The 17,394-nt window shown below is 34.7% G+C and overlaps 1 protein-coding gene and 1 non-coding gene across 2 annotated transcripts; one reads left to right on the top strand and one right to left on the bottom strand.

Annotated features, from left to right (window-relative positions):
* Window positions 1–1,860: 1,860 nt before the first annotated feature.
* On the bottom strand, window positions 1,861–3,623 carry LOC121421326 (alpha-(1,3)-fucosyltransferase 7-like). The gene is given in 2 exon segments (XM_041616011.1): window positions 1,861–3,290; window positions 3,292–3,623. Coding segments are annotated over 2 exon segments (1,263 nt in total). The 5' UTR covers window positions 3,411–3,623; the 3' UTR covers window positions 1,861–2,146.
* An 11,683-nt stretch (window positions 3,624–15,306) lies between these two features.
* TRNAA-AGC lies at window positions 15,307–15,385 on the top strand. The gene has a single exon. It is a non-coding gene; the product is annotated as a tRNA-Ala (tRNA).
* The last annotated feature ends 2,009 nt before the right edge of the window (window positions 15,386–17,394 follow it).

Genomic DNA, 17,394 nt, shown 5'->3' with positions numbered 1-17,394 from the left:
TGTTATCCGAAAAAAGACAATATGTACTTTACAGTATGCGCATTCTGAATGAAAAAAAATGAATTTACCGTATGTTATGTGCGTAAGTACATGTAGTCTTGACACCGATCATACTCCGAGCTGAAAATACTTAACTCTGTGTTACTAAAAGAGTAAAAATAAATAATAACTTTGCAAAACACATGTGGCATAATCTGATTATGAAAAATATTGGTTTTTTTTAATTCAGCATTGTGAAAACAGTTATATGCACATCTTGGTCGGTATGCAAATGAGGGGACAGGTGACATCACTCACTCACTATTTCTATTGCATTTTATTTTGTGAAAGATGAAATGTTTTATTTTTCTTCTCATTGCCATGTGAAAAAACAATCATTCCTCCCTGAACATGTGGTATTCCATTGTTTAAACATTTTGTAATTCAATCAAGAGGGTCATATTAGTGTAATTCGGAAAAAATGAAATATTGTATAATTCAAACAATAAAATAACAAAAGAAATGGTGAGTGAGTGACATCATTGACTCTCTCATTTACATATCACTTAATTGTGCATATAACTGTTTTGTGAAAAATAAGCGAAACTTCAAAATGTCATAACTTTCTTATTTTACATCCGATTTTGATGAGGTTTTCAGCATTATTTTGTTCGATTTTTCTCTATTTATTCAAATAAACGTTTTTCTAGGATGACTTGACTGAAGTTACTTAAGCGACGAAAACCAAACTTGTCAAGAGTTTCATACTCTACGTGAATAAGGAATACATTCTTGATACATGTTTATGTTTTCAGGTATATCATAATGCCTTAAATATGAATAAAAATTAACATAGACAATTACATTTACCACTTTCGGAATGTTCCAATTTCATACATACAACACCTAACATTATGACATAAAAATTCATTTTTTGTAAAGGCTTTCATAGTGGTATCGCATAAAAATCAACGGTTATGATTTGATTTGTCTTATTCGTTGGAGATACTTAAGAAATGAACACCCTCAATCTATCTCTGTTGTGAAATCTAACTGTTACAAAAAATAATCTTTAAACCGAATGAGACATGAAAATACTTACAAATGGTGATCAAGTCAATATTTCATTAACGATTCCTGCAAGGTGGTGAATATTCTACACAAGCAGATAATGCAATAAATATTTTTTGTCTTTTTTTCCGATCTTTCTCTCCTACACATAAATATTCATCCTCTAATCTGATACCATTCGCGATATATTGTTAGACCTTGCTTGATTACGTCAAAGAAAGATGTGAATGCTTTGAACAGTTGAATGAATCCAACATTGTCATAAATTCTATTGCAAAACGGAACCAACATTTCTATTTATATAAGTGTTTATTAAATAATTATCATGTTAACTGTAGTTAGATGTCGAGAAGTTTTGAATAGGATTGTTGGGTATTCTTTCAGACAGAAAATGCCAAACAGACGTGTGCTCATGGAAACGATTATCATTTTTCAAGATGTATTTTTTTACTCAATATACAGTTTAATGAGATGATGATCCAAAATAACAGGAGAACATATACTTTTCACATCTTACAATATTCATGTAAAATTAAATTCACCTTATCCCCTATAACAATTCAATATACAGTGCGTATCAAAAAGGAAGTTTACACTTAGAAAAGATCCTGTAAAATTATACATTTGTAATATCCTGAAGATTTTTAAACATTTTAAAATTGGTACTGGTCGTAAACTATTTCTGGTTGTTCTATGCCCATATTACTATTTCAAGCTATTATTTTTGTACTAGAAATCGCTCAAAATCGATTAAATTGGTTTCGTGGTGGAATCTTGACAAACGAAATATTTGCAATTTGTCGTCGGCTTTGAAGTTTAGGACGATCTGCTGCTCCGGTTAGCCAAATTTTGGACAATGACCTCCCAGCTGTTCATTGTCATTTCGCGAGAATTTTCTGTACAATTTTATGTTCTGGAATGAGTTCTGTTTCCCAGTGCAGAAACTTTCTATTCATACGTTTGGTTACCACCCTTTGCAAAAAAAAAAGAGTGATCGACAATTTATTGCTTCATCATCACTGTCGTCAGTGTCGCCATAAGCACGAATCGCCATCAAAATCGACATTGTCATTAGTGGTATCATGTTCTACAGACTTTAGAAATCATGAGGAAATCCAGTCGGTTTGTGGCACGAAGTTGACCAATAATCGTGGATTGAAGGGTGCACTTCTTCCTGCTGAAGACCATCATGTACTTTTTGTTCATGATCCAATACCTTCGAGACCACTTTACACAGAAATGGTGGATTTAGAGCAACCCCTTCCCCTACTCTTCTAACCGAACCATGTTTTTTCCATTCAAAATAGGAATTGTACAAGGTATCATTGGAATCTAGAAGATTAATATAATCTGCCAGTTCATGAAAGCTACTGAAGTCGTGTAAATGTATAAAAGAATTTGGTGGCGCTACGCGCTCATAATCTTCCCGCGGTGGACCGTAGACGATGGGTACAATGTCATGCATGAGCGCGTTATACCAGAATTTCTCAGTGATGTAGTCCCTGCATTCGCTGTTCTCCACTGATAAATAAAATTTGTGAGCCTTGATTTTATTCCAGCAATCGTCTGAATATCTGCCGCAAGCTAATGTTCCACAAGGACCATACATATCGACTCTGACGTGATTTGCAAGTGCTTTTACAAAATCATGACGGCGCCAGGATGCTACCCCGCAATTGGATGCAGCCCATGCTACCAAAGAGCTTTTTTCCTTTGCCCAATTCCGACTTTCCCCTGATGATATTTGTGGTATTGATTTATCATAAAGACCATACGGACTGTGAATCGTTGACGATGGTCTATACGACATCGTAAAGTTGTATATTCGATCAAGTTCAACGGGTGGAATTGCGTTTCCCCCCGTGTGCCGAGGACTCTCTAAAGAATAAAAAACCCAAGCTTGATTTAGTGGCCGTCTTCTCTGCAACTTTGTCCAATCCCAGTTCGATCTATGAAAGAAAACTACTGCATCACTATTCTCCAAAGTCTTATAACTTGTGTCCTCGACAAAACTTATCCCACACTTCAGACCTGGGCATTCTGATTTTACTGGCGTTGAAGGGCGACTTTTGCCCCTCCATACTTGGATCTGACGGTAACAAGGTAATCTTTCTTTTGAATGCCAAGTTTTATTTTGAAATGGGGGAGACCTTTCCCTATGAACTTCTGGTGGGTTTTCATTAATCCCATCCTCCTCCGCGTTTGGTTCTGACATATAATGAGCAATTAGGGGGGAATCTTAAGTTATTCGCTGCCGAGGAGAAGCGAGCAAGATCGAATCTGAATAAACCGGCGATTAGAAAACCAGAAAGTATTGCCAAGCAAAGTGATATCATCGGCTTACCATTTTTCGTCAACATGGTTATCTGATATTCCAAGAAGGCCGGAGCAAATTAAATGTACTGAAATAAGGATAAAGTGTGGTTCAACTTCATACAAAAATATCGACGTCATCGAATTTCACATCCTGGTATACTAAGCATTAATAGCCATATAGGTGTTGTCCATGCAAAGTTCGAAGCCAGTCTATTCATACACAACGTGGTAGTATTTACCTAGATCCACCACCGACTGAGCAGGCAGAGAATGATCGATCTATATCGCTATACATCGATATCTATATCTATCGCTACTACATGTTTATCGAAGGAAAACGTTTCTTGATATCACAGAAAATCGAATGGCGGTCTGTTTTTTTCTGAATGAATTGCTTATAGTGACTAGTCAGGTCAAATACGTTGGCCGGAGTTGATTTAATGTGGTACAGTTATTATTGACAGCAGTAGAAGATAGGGAAAGAGGCAGGAATGCCTTTGTCACCCGCAATATGGTGTCATTTTTAAATCATCAGGAATATTTGTTTTCTTCTCACTTTCTTTTTAAGTTTCTTCAATTTTGAGCATGTATCCCTTTTCCATTCCAGGTTTGGTTTGTTGGCTTCTAGAAGTTCACTTATCTTACAGTTGTAATGAAACTTTTTACTTGATTAAAATGGTTTAAACGTATTTTATTGTCAAAACTTGTATTTTAATCGGTTACATGCCTCGATCAAAAGTTTTTACTTGAATAAACGATTTTGGATTGAATAAGCAAAATGGTGTGTCCATATGCGATTCCAAAAGGAATTCGATATTATAATCCCGGCGGCTTTACAGCGCAGAAGCTTTTCAAATAATTCCTGCCAGGTACCCATTTACCTCAACTGGGTTGAGTGCAGGATATTATAAGATGAAATCATACTAGCCTTGAATACCCATGCCGGGATGACAAAAATCAAGCCTCGCAAAGCAGCAAGTAATTACCATTTAAAATATATTCCCTTGTCATAAACAGAATATAAAGAGGCATTATGGGGGTAATGCACGGGATGACAGCAGAAATAGAGGCTTCCTGCCCTATATAATTAAGTATTTCATATGTGATCGGCTACCCCCAACCAACCATATGTCGCCAGAGAAAATAAATAAATGACGTAGCTAATTATCTTTAAATATTAAAAAAATAAATCGGACAGAATGATTCTTCTTCTCATCATGCTGTCAACTCTGCTGAAAAGAACAGTGTGTCACACAATATCTTCAGTGTGCTTGCAGTGTGTTCGTAGTGTTCACAGTGTTTTCACAGTGTGTATGCAATGTGTTCACAGTGTGTATGCACTGTGTTCAGTGTGTACGCAATGGATGACAGTGTGTTCACACTGTGTACACAATATCTTCACAGTGTTTTCGCAGTGTATGCACGATGTGCTCGCAGTGTGTTCACACTGTGTTAATAGTGTCTTCGCAGTGCGTTCACAGTGTGTTAACAATGTGTTCTCAGTGTGTTCGCAATTGGACCATAGTGCATTTGCAATGTGTTCACAGTGTGTTCACAATGTGTTTGCATTCTGTTCACAGTGATTGTTTGTTTTATAGTGTGTTTACATTGCCTTTACAGTGTGTTCGCAATGTGCTCACAATGTATTCATAGTTTGTGCACAGTGTATTTGCAATGCGTTCACAGTGTGTTCATAGTGTGTTCACAGTGTGCTTGCAGATGTAATTAACAATGCTAAAATGCTCAAATTTAATAGTGTGAAAGCGATTTCATTGTGTTTTATACTGTGAACACGCTGTGGAACAAAAGCTGTGGGACACTGTATAATCTTTCCTTTCATGTGTAGGGAAAATTCGAAGTCGAAAGGCTAAATATTTGTTGAGATACAAGATTTATTTTATCACCATTTCGGACGACTTGAAAGTTTTATTGAGATTCCACAGTGGTCACATCTTATGCTTATAAGTGATCAAACTTTGGTTTACCCTTTCAGCTCTCTCTTAATTTCTTATGAATTCAATCAAGTATTTGTGCGGGTTTTAACAATGGTCAGTTCTGACAAGTTACATAAGAGATGAATAAAATCTGAAACTTCATTTTCATTGTCCTTTTCTTGGTTTTTCGGGTAACAGTTCACATATTTGAATTTCCTTTATTTTTGTTGTTGTTTTTTTTTTTGCTCTCTCACTCCTGTTTGACAATAAGAGATAAGAAAAAACTTTACCAAGATTTAACAAATTTTTCTAGAATAACGCATTGGTCCACATTTCTTTTCTAACCTCTGAGTTTAAGGGTCTTTTTTCCATGAATCCAGTATGTAATTTATTAATGGTTTTGACCAAATATTTTAAAGCGGAAACGAACAATCAGCCTTAATAGCGCCACTCAAAGCGTCAACTATTCTGGCCAGCATCATGCAACATAATGAGCTGTGCAGTTTTTTTTTATTCATAGGCCCATTTGAATGATACCACACGACTCGTACCTCACTAATAAGGTTACTAAGTGGCAACACAAATACTTTTCCTCTTAACACATTTTACTTTTAATTGTAAAAATAAAACTATGGGCTAATTCATGCTCCATAGCATGGATGGTTATTTCAAAACGAATATTCTAAAACTGAATAAGAATATTTGTAACTCACATACAATGAGAAACAACAAACTGCCCATGAATAATAAGCGGCGTGCGACCACATGAGGGCGCTTTATCGTCTTCAGGATTCATTCGTATTGAATGTTTTCTCATGAACACATAATTAATCCCACATCGGGATTGAAATGACGAATTGGAAAAAAGTTTATCCGGGTCCCAGTGGCGTAACAGGCGGGGGGCAAGCTGCCCCCCCCCCCCCCGGCGGATTTTACCAGGAAAATGCAAGAAAAAGTTAGTTAAAAAAATTAGTTGACTGACCTTGGATTTGATTGATTTGACTTTATTTTACATATTTCACAAGTACAAACAACAATATGAAAACAATATAAAAAAAAAATAATGAGAACACAAATCAGAGAAGGCATAACAATTCATTCAAATTAAGGAAATTAGTGATTTGGAATTAAAGACACTTCCAAAGAGTGAAATATGAGGGAACCTGCATAAAAAAACAAAGCTTGTTAAGTCAAATAATTAAATCATTTGGAATATCCAAATTCATTTATTTATTTTCATCTACTCTTTTACCCGATTGGTTTCTTAAAAAGTTAGAGAGGGTGTTTTTCAGTTTTATTTGGAATGGAGCCGACAAAATTAGAAGAAACGTCATGATCCAGGATATATCAAACGGAGGAATTAAGATGGTAGATGTGTATTCGGCTGTTAAAGCCCAGCAGTTATTTTGGATAGAGAGAATTTAACATGCGGATAAACAAGGATGGTTTCAAATTCTTCAATATTAGTTGTTTGTATTCAACTGTAACTATGGTCTTAAAATGTTGAACTTTGATATTTCTCAGTTTTATAAAAATATTTTACAATGTTGGGATTCTCTTAATGTGAGAAACAGAGAGGATAATACGAAGTTCCAGATCATCTGGAACAATAAACAACTGAAAGTTACTCGAGATATATTCTTCTTTCGAAAATTGTTTTTAAAAAGAATTGTGTTTTTTAATGACATCCTTACTGAAGGATGTACTTTAAGACGACTGGATGAAATGAAAAGGCTATTTGATTTAAATGCCAACGATTACTTTCGATTACAAGGAGTGTATTCTGCTTTTTTAAAGACAAAATTTTCAAAAATATCATATACGGACTCATTTAAGAATGCTGCTATATCAAATATTATTCTTCCTGTTCAGTTGGTACAGCTAAACAAAATAAAAAGTAAACATTTTTATGATCTGTTAGTAGCAGAAAAATATGAGCGTCCTGTAAGTACGTTTAGACTTCAAAACAGATATCATGTTTCAGATAAAGAATTGGTATTAGCTCGTTCATCTATTCTATTGAACACTATTGATGTAAAATACAGAGAATTTCTGTTCAAAGTATTGAACGATATTTTAAGCTTGAACTATAAGTTGTATAAAATGAAAGTCATTACTTCACCTTTATGTTCTTTCTGTAATGCAGAAATTGAAACGATTGAACATTTATTTTGGAATTGCCCATTTACACAGTTATTTTGGGATCAGCTAGGAAAAGAACTCACTATGTTTGATTTTCATTATTAACCGAAAAAAGTGTAATACTCGGTATTTTATCAATAAAATGTCTTCTTTTTAATCATGTTTTAGTTATTGCAAAGAAATCAATTTATCTAAGTAGATGTAAATCATGTAAACCAACAGTTTCTGATTGTCTTGATTTGTTAACTCGATCGTATAAAATGGAAAAGAATAAAGCGATTCGAAATAACAAAAGGAGTGTCCACAAACGCAGGTGGCGAGACATGGTACAGTGGTTATCCACTTATGTTATGTAACTGTTATGTAATTTCTTATAATGTATCATTCGTATTTGTTCAACTGTATTGAATGAATGTACCTTGAAGTGACCAATAAAACATCATTTAAATTTAAAAAAAAAGCTTGTTAAGTCTGCAGGATCCAGAAAAAAATATAAGCCTTAATGAGTAGGAGAGGACAGGTAAGTAATTGATTTTAATCCCAGTATACCACGATCAAATACACCCTAACCATCCCACCACCATCTTCCTTAGTAAGTTCGTCTTTAAAAACGTATAGATTCAGAGAAAGAAAAGTGTAAAAACTGTGGTGTTAAAACTGACACCAGTTGGTGTTAATAGAGGACCACACCCTGAGGTGTTAAAACTACACCCTAGAGATTGAACATAACACCAAAGAGTGTAAATATAACTAAAGGTGTTGTAATAACACCTATGGGTGTAAAAACTAACACCACCAATTTAACACCGGTGTAAAACAACTGGTGTGGTCCTCTGTGTACACCGGTTAACACTGTGAACGCTGTGAAGTTTCGTGTAAAAGAATTATGATGATAACTACTATGACAATAATAATAAAAAAATAATAATAACAACAACACTAGTATTATGGTAATTATTACTAAAAAAATGTAAATAACAAGCAAGGTCAATTATCAAAGATCCTGATTATTATGAAATAACTCGATCAACAGATCCAATAGTCTGGTCAGTTAGCGAAATTATGTGGACACGGTGGACAAAAGCGTGATTTTTTCTCCAGACCTTTATGTATAAGAATTAAGAATGGGGTATGCTCCAAAAAATCTGGCTGCAGGAACAGTGAAAAAATGGGTGAAAATGTCAGAATTTATGAGTTCAGATTTGTCTGATATATAGACTAGCGCTAGTGCAAAACTCAATAGCAGTGCATTATTTTGCATTGGATAAGTTCTTGAATTCAGACCCTCTTTGAACAGATCTTCTGTTTGTCCTCGCATCTCAATGCACCAAATATCTGAACGAAGATGCTAACCAAGCCGAAGGGTGACGGTGGAGGGGGTTGAATGTTGGTGTGTATGTACATATTTTGGTCTTAGGGAAAGGTGTGCAAGACACATTTTTTGCATGTGTTGGAAATTGTGTTGCCATGGTAACAGCGTATTATTGCAAAAATAATGTAAAAATCGTGCAGTTAGAACCACTTCCTCTGTTTTTAACCAATTCTCATGAAATTTGGCACACACATTGGTCTTGAGGTGAAGATGTCTAAGACACGCTTTTGTGTGTCTTTCAGAAATCTTGTTGCCATGGTAACAACATATTATATGGTGAAAATTGGGAAAAAAAATTTACAATTCAAACTGCTTCATCAGTTTTCAATCAATTCTCATGAAATTTGGCACACACATTGGTATTGAAGTTAAGATGTACTAGGCACTTTTTGTGTGTGTTTCAGAAACTGTGTGTCTTTCAGAAATCTTGTTGCCATGGTAACAACATATTATATGGTGAAAATTGGGAAAAAAACTTACAATTCAAACTGCTTCATCAGTTTTCAATCAATTCTCATGAAATTTGGCACACACATTGGTATTGAAGTTAAGATGTACTAGGCACTTTTTGTGTGTGTTTCAGAAACTGTGTGTCTTTCAGAAATCTTGTTGCCATGGTAACAACATATTATATGGTGAAAATTGGGAAAAAAACTTACAATTCAAACTGCTTCATCAGTTTTCAATCAATTCTCATGAAATTTGGCACACACATTGGTATTGAAGTAAAGATGTACTAGGCACTTTTTGTGTGTCTTTCAGAAACTGTGTTGTCATGGTAACAAAATATCATATGGCAAAATTTAGGTAAAAACTTGCAATTTGAACTACTTCATCAGTTTTGAACCAATTCTCATGAAAATTGGCTCACACATTGGCCTTGGGGTAAAGATGTGCAAGAACCTTTTTTTTTGCATTTGTCAGAGAGTGCATTACCAGGGTAGCCACATATGTTAACCAGAAATGTAGGAAAACTTATTGTGGATCAAACTTCTTTCCCTGTTATTAGTCACTGCTCATAGAAATTGGAAGAAATATTCATCTTAGGGTAAAGATTCATATCAAATTCTAAATGCCTTCTTTGCATTAAAATGTGGGGGTATTAATCACCTTCATTAATATTTCTGGGTTTGGGGGGAAAGGGCAGGATAAGTCCTTTAAATCTGACATCAAAGAAGGTTAAAGGCAGTGGCCATTAGAAACATAAAAATGATAAACACTCTTAAAAAACGCATCCCCTTCAGGGCATATAGGCTGGAGGTACACTGGGTGAATATGAAACCTTCCGCTGAAGCAGAGGAGTTCCAATACACTGGCAAGCAAAACAAAATGTGTACCCCTTCTACTTTCAACAGCTCATTTTCCAAACCTTAGTTCCACCTCCCCAAGATGTGCACCCCTCCCCATACCTCTTTTAGTTCTACTTCCCCATGCTCAAACCAGTCTACACCTTTGTCCCTCAGGGGTCAATGCATTTTCAAAACTAGACATTACTCTTTTTTGGGGGAGGGGTCTTTAGAAAGTGACAGTAAAAGGATTATGACTAGGAACTTAAACCCCCCCCCCGAAAAATAGGGGGCTGATATACTTTTTAGCAGAAAATGCCCCCCCCCCCTTCAAAGGGAAGAAGAGTCCTTTGCACTTCAGACCATTCATTTGAAGTTTAATGCATTCTGATTTGATAAAAAAATTGTTTACAGTACCCAATTAACCATTGTTTATTTATATTCTCCTACTCAGTCTTTTATTCATATTCATATTCCGTTCCTACTCTTTTTAACTTTTACATCACTCTTGATTTTGAGCTTCACCATGCCATCTCCTGTTTCCTGTCTCTCTCTAAGTATATTTTTCTGACATATTTTAAAGTGAACCTTTAATCATGCAACTAATTATAGAAATATAAATATATACAAAAATCTCTGCACTTGTTTTAGAAATTCACTTGCAAATCCATGACTCAGTAACATACCATATCAAAAATATACCTATGTGCACAATAGATTTTAGCCTTATATTTTCTTTCATTTGATTTTTTCAGTATATTTCTTTGACAGCCCCTGCTTCATGCTTCAAATAAAACATTGAATAATTGGACACCGGAAACATTTTTTTTTCAAAGCAGAATGTATGAGGCTTTAAATCAATATGCTGAAGTGTAAAGGATTCCCCCCCTTTTTTTGGGGGGGTTAAGTTCCTAGTCGATATAATTTCCTTTTACTCTTTATGTGGCAATTTCTAAAGCCCCCCCCCCCAAATAAAAAATGTAAGGGGTGTTTTTTTTAAGAGTGTTTAAGTTCCTCATGCTCATGGCCTTTAACCTTCTATATTTTTATGTTGTCAGTTTTTAAGGACCTTCTCCACCCCCCCCCCCAAAAAAAAAAACCTATAAATATTATTGAAGGTGATTAATACCCTGCGCTATTATATGACGTTATAAACATGATAAAGGTTATATAATATAAATGAAAAATCAGACAAGTTTATAGGTCAAAGTTTAGAACAATATCGGACAAATCATAACAAAGGTGTGAACATATTAAAGTTATAAACATTGGTAATCACTATACCCATGAAGACTTCAAATTGACCGCATTTGGATGTCATAGTGATGTAAGAAGGCAAGGACCACTCTTCCATGTACTGGAATAATAATTTAGCTAAAATTTCTTTTTTTTTCAAAAGTTTATATGACCACTTTTGCCACTTTTTTTTTTAATAAAATTTTTCTTGAATTGAACATGAATCTCGTATGTTTGACACTAGATGAATATGACCGTGTCGCAAATATGCCTCTGATTAATCAAATAAATTAAACAATCTACATGTACAGGTAAAAATAATCCAATATACTTTAGACTGTGCAGCTGAAATCTCTTGAGTGTTTCTCAAATTATCGCAGTAATAAGATTTTCATATTTGTACAGGACTTTTTTACTCTTGTTGACCCATGACACACAACAATCTAAAAAGTTTATCTTTGCACATTCATTCACACTTCAGCCGCTTTTGGTTGAAATCCCTCGAGTAGTTCTCAAGTTATCGCAGTAACAAAGATTTTCCCTTCACTTTATACAGGATTTTTAACCTTTATTGACCTATGACGTTTGACCTACTTTTTTTTATTTCCCCCACAATCTAATCAGTTCAGCTCTGCATGCTTATACATGTACATACTTGAGCCAAGTTTGCATTGGTTTAGATCCCTATAGCGGTTTGATTAGTATTAAACCATGCAACGGCTATTATACGAATCAAACCTGCTGCCTCAGTCATTGGCTCTCTGTGGTCTAGTGGTAAGACACCTGTCTAGTTATCACGAGGTCGAGGTCGTATATACCTGTGATTTTTTTTTCATAGCATCTCAGACACGCACTGTCAATCAGTGTTTATCCATGTTGGGATAATGGCAAGAATTTATTAAACTGTACTTATCTACCCAACACAAGAATCATTTAATTGATATGATGACAGATAATTAGAGTTTGGTTTCAGTCCTGAAACTGATCTGGTTTACTATGTGTATGACAAGCTATGTACCTAATAAATCTTGCCTAATTCCTAATGATAGTTTTTAAAATATATGCTTAATGATATTCTTAAGGTAACAAATGGAAAAGCCAAAAATCATTTTTATAGAATAAAGAAGTTGCCAACATTTGGAAACTGAACCTGATTTAAATAAAAACTGAAATATAATTTAGTGGTGTCACTTATTTATGTATTCTGATGAAATATTCTAACTTAAAAGAGCGAAAAGGGCCGGTGACATGTTCGGCGCGTATAAAATTAACCCCACTTTTCCCTTCCTGCCCCTCCTCCTTGGTGCTGGTATGCAGTCAATATGAATTGATAACAACGGGGAAACATAGTAGCCATTACTCCCCATGTACAAAACAAAAATAAATTTATCTGCAATTTATAGCATTAATGATTCTGTAAAGTCTTTATTTTACTGATATTGGTATTTAGTCTTTTTCTATTAGAAAATGTAATTAAATGACTTATTCACCAAGCAAAATCTATCCCTATGCACTCTCATCTTTTCATGCAGGGTACTAACCGTGTACTTAATAGGCACAGGTGGGGTTTATTACTGAATGCAATTAATTTCATTCTGCAATTCCTTTCAGATTCACTGTAACCATGGTTGAACAGCCTCCCGAGACTTCTGGTAGTTGGTTCATCTGTGGCATCCACACTAAGAAAGATTGAAAAAAGTGCGTCAGAAATGCAATTGAGAAGTGAAACCAATTACTATTTACTTTTTTATCGGTGTAAGATGTGACCTCTCATCCTTGACTTTTGGTCTATTTAAAATCCTGAAAAATCAGTTTCTCTTGCATCACAACATATACTCATATTATGTTTAAACAAAATTAGTCTGTCAGTTCTTTAGATATGCTATCCTCATCAGATAACAAGAGATCATAGGTACAACTTAACTTAGATACTTTTTTAGGACTACCAGTTATCGTCTTGAAAAAACAACATATTGTAAAAAGAGAGAAACCCGTCACATCCCCCCCCCCTCCCCCGATTCAATCATCCAGCAAGGGGACGATGTTGATGTAATGCGCCTGTCAGTTGTTTCCCTGGCCCCCCGGTATTCGGGTCATTCTTATTCATTGAGGTGTCATAAGGCAAGAACATTACCCATAAACGAGTATTAATTTCATATTCCAATGAAAAGAAATCTCTTCTAAAATATCATTTGGAATTTGAGGTATCGTGGAGTGAAATTTTTGGAAGCCCTGCTTCATATTGTTGTCATTCACTCATGCGTGAAGCTTATGTCATATTTTAGTATAGGATGAAAGAAGAGGATCGAAGCTTCAGTATTCACAATTGTGATAAAATTTTTGTAATCCCTCGCTACATCTTGTTTTTTTTCTCCTGGGAAACACTGTATAGTCAAATGAATCATTGCAAAAATGGCGATTTTTATATTCATACAACACACAGAAAACAAATTATGTGACACCTCCATGAAAGCTCCGAAGCCGGCCAGAACTCGTCAAGAACGGTAGTTTCTCCCAATATTTCTAAAAAGTTCTCCCCGTGGTATGGGGGCCGGGACCTCGTCCATGATTGAAAATTTCCCCGGCGGTATGGGGACCTGGACCTCGTCCACGATTGTAAAGTTCTTCGGTGGTATGGGGGCCAGGACTTCGTCGGTGACTCGCCGCCGAAGATGCCCTGCCCAGTGGGGAAGTCGGCGGGGATTTGTCAGCTCAGAGGGGGTGAAGTCCCGGCTAAGGCCCGGGTACCAGGGAGCCGGGGAAACAATTGACAGGCGCATAACTTTGTTTCGAATACCATTAAGTTATAGTGGGGGAAAAGGATGGAGTGAATCAATGGCTGGAAGATGGATCACGAAACATATTGTAAAATGAAAGCAGTATTACCACACTTTTGTTTAAGATGGATAGCTGGGTAACGGCTAATAACATTCACAGTGAATTTTTAATCACTTCAATGGTTTTCACACTTTTTGAACTAAGATAGATATTGATTAATGACGAAATTTTCAAATTGAAAATTGGTGGGAAACACATGTGAAATTGTTGACCTGTTCCCATTTACTATTTTCAATCACGAAAGTATACAGCTAGAATAATACAATACTTACCAAAGATTTTTTCCTCTCCAAGAGAAAGTGTACCGAAATACACTTTCTGCCTGCTCTTCCCTGTTTTCTAGTTCAGTTTCACTAATTAGTTCTCCTTGATATTCTGCTAGACATTGACCTTGTGTTATGTCCTTTGCAGCACCAACACCTCGACCTTCAAATAACAAAAGAGCACACAATTATACTTCTGGTTTTAAAAAGAATTGAATAAAGATATTTGTCTTCTAATAGAAAGGACCTAAAGTATTGGAATATTTTGTACATTAGGTTTAGTAGAGTGTTATCAGTGCAAAAGAATATTCTGAAAAGAAAAAAAAATCAATTATATAGTGTAAGCAAAAAGCAGAGTATTAAGGACTGCTTTTTTAAAACCCCTATTGCCTTAAAGTGAACCTCTACCCCAGAAAAAATGATCTGATGTGTGAAAGAGGGTTCATCAGTAAACCCCCATCACCCTAAAAAACAAAAACAGAAATCACGAAGAAGTAAGATATTGCAAAAGTGCTTTCTTCACAATACAACTTTTTAGGGTCTGCATTTACAGACTACTGATTCATTGTGCTATTGCTCTATTGTGTGCCACCTATTCCAAGCACAGTTGCACAGTTGATAAAGCATTTTTGCAATATCTTCCTATGTAATACTTTTCTTTGCTCAATTTTATCTGTATCCAAACATATTCTGTGATTTCTCTCTTTCATGAAATAATTTATTTAATTAAAAAGCTGCATCACTTCACCGTGATCTCTCGCATTTACTACCAGGTTGTTTTCAACCCCGAGTTCATGCCAGGTTTCTATAGCTTCTGACCATTCGAGCATTGAAAGTTAAGGGGTTTCTGAGGACGAACACCACACAAGGGCTTAATGCTATAGCTCAGGTGGTAAGAGCGCTGGTCTAGCAATCCAGAGGTCTCGGGTTCGAATCCCGATGGAGCCCCATTTTCTTTGCTCAATTTTATCTGCATTAAATAATTTATTACATACAGAAACCTTGGCAATTGACTTTTCTTTTCACATTTCAAATAATCTGTATATGGTGAAGATTCCCTTTAAAGCTCAAAAGGGCTCCTGTAACTTACGATATACACTAAAAACATGAAATTTTACCAAATGCTTTATTGGTTCCTGTATTAATTAGTGCAGTTAAAATTGCAAATTTTAGGGGGTAACCCCAAACAAAGTGCAAAAGAATTTATTCCTCTGCAGTGCACTTGGGAATAATCCTCTTTAACAATGTACTAAAAGTTTAGGAAAATCTTTATAGTGGAAAGTACATTAATTTGCATACGATGCATAATTAGCTATTGTCATATTTTACCTCTATGTGCACTGAAGTAACAAATCTAAAGGTTTTCAGTGCTCAAAGTGATGTTTTCTTTAGGTCACTAAACACAATGACAGCATTTTCAGACTGGCTGTGAAATAGAATTCTTTTTTTATTTTCATAATTTGGCATTTAAGTAGCTGACTTGAAAAATGTCCCACATTAACTTTTTAATGTTAATAAACATTGTTGACACATTTTGATATCCAAATTTTAAAAATAATTTGTATTACATGCTAATAAGCATGGGTCATGCAGAAATTAAAATTTATATTTTCCCTACATATTTCCATCTAAGTAAGTACATATCAAGTGTTCAAATCAATGATTTTAAGGCCAGTGAAAAAATGGACAAATCTCTATATTAATGTAATGAATATAATTTGCATAATGTGCAAATAATCTTGAACAATAAAGAAGTTAGAATTCATATTCTCATCTTGATAATAATAACAACACTCTCGTTGAAAGGAGAAGTCAGATCCACTACACCACAATGCTTCCACGATATGGTTGAAAATCACCATTTTGAACAATTCAAATATTCAATCCAAAGTTTCAAAGGTAAGTAAACAAGGTGGACAAATTTGAAATCAATATGATGGTTGATATTTGCAAAATATGCAAATTAGCTGCTATAAAATATATTGAAATTCACATTTTTGAATAAAGATTTGCCATTATCAAATCAATAATAAAAAAGTGATATAATTGATCCTGTTCATGTCAGTGGATACAATAACTAAGATTGCTATAACCTGGAAATTTTACATGATGTATGTAGCTTCTGCCATAAAAATACCCAAATTCATATTTTAATCATGAATTCCCATCTTACAACTAGTGAAATGTTAAAAATTATGTTTTCTAGGTCTACGAACATTTCATAATTTTTATTTACACTGCGTATGATTTTCCATCATAATTATATGAAAAATATGATAAATATACATTTATTGTAACTTTGCATTTTAATACCCCAAAGTGAAAATTATTTCCACAGTATGCAGAAATTAAAAGCAATATCAATATGTATTGATCGTGTATAGTGACAATACTAACATCAATTATATCACTTGAATTAATTCAATTTGGTTCTTAGATGGATGATAAAGATTCATGTATGCATTCTGAAATCTTTTTGATGGAAGCCTATTTTCAAATTTTGCAAATATTAACTATTATACTGATTTAAAAATGTGTCCACCTTGTTCACTGACTTGATTTGATCAATTGATTATTTACAACCATATTAAGATGAAAATATGAATACTATTTTCTTTAATGTTGAAGATAATTTGCTCATTATACAAAATATATTAATTACATCGATATGATATCGATTTGATAACTTGATTTGTTTCAATTGGATAACTATGCAAATTTAATGTGAAAATATCCCTGGGTCAATTACCCTTTAGAACATAATTTATGTTTTGTCACTTGTCCTAAATTATCTATCTTCTGGGGTGTAATTGTTGTTCGGGGGGGGGGAATTTTTTTTCCTGGGGATATTTGTCCTAGGGGTAATTACCCTTGGTGTAATTGTCTGAGCAATGCAGACGGTAATTGTTCCCTAGAGTAGTCATCCTCTAACCTAGGCAGAAATATTCCACCGTTTC

The sequence above is a fragment of the Lytechinus variegatus genome, chromosome 9 (genome assembly GCF_018143015.1).
Source record: "Lytechinus variegatus isolate NC3 chromosome 9, Lvar_3.0, whole genome shotgun sequence".
In the NCBI taxonomy this organism is placed as follows: domain Eukaryota; kingdom Metazoa; phylum Echinodermata; class Echinoidea; order Temnopleuroida; family Toxopneustidae; genus Lytechinus; species Lytechinus variegatus.
The sequence above is the reverse complement of the archived record's forward strand: the minus strand, read 5'-3'. Positions and strand labels throughout refer to the sequence as shown.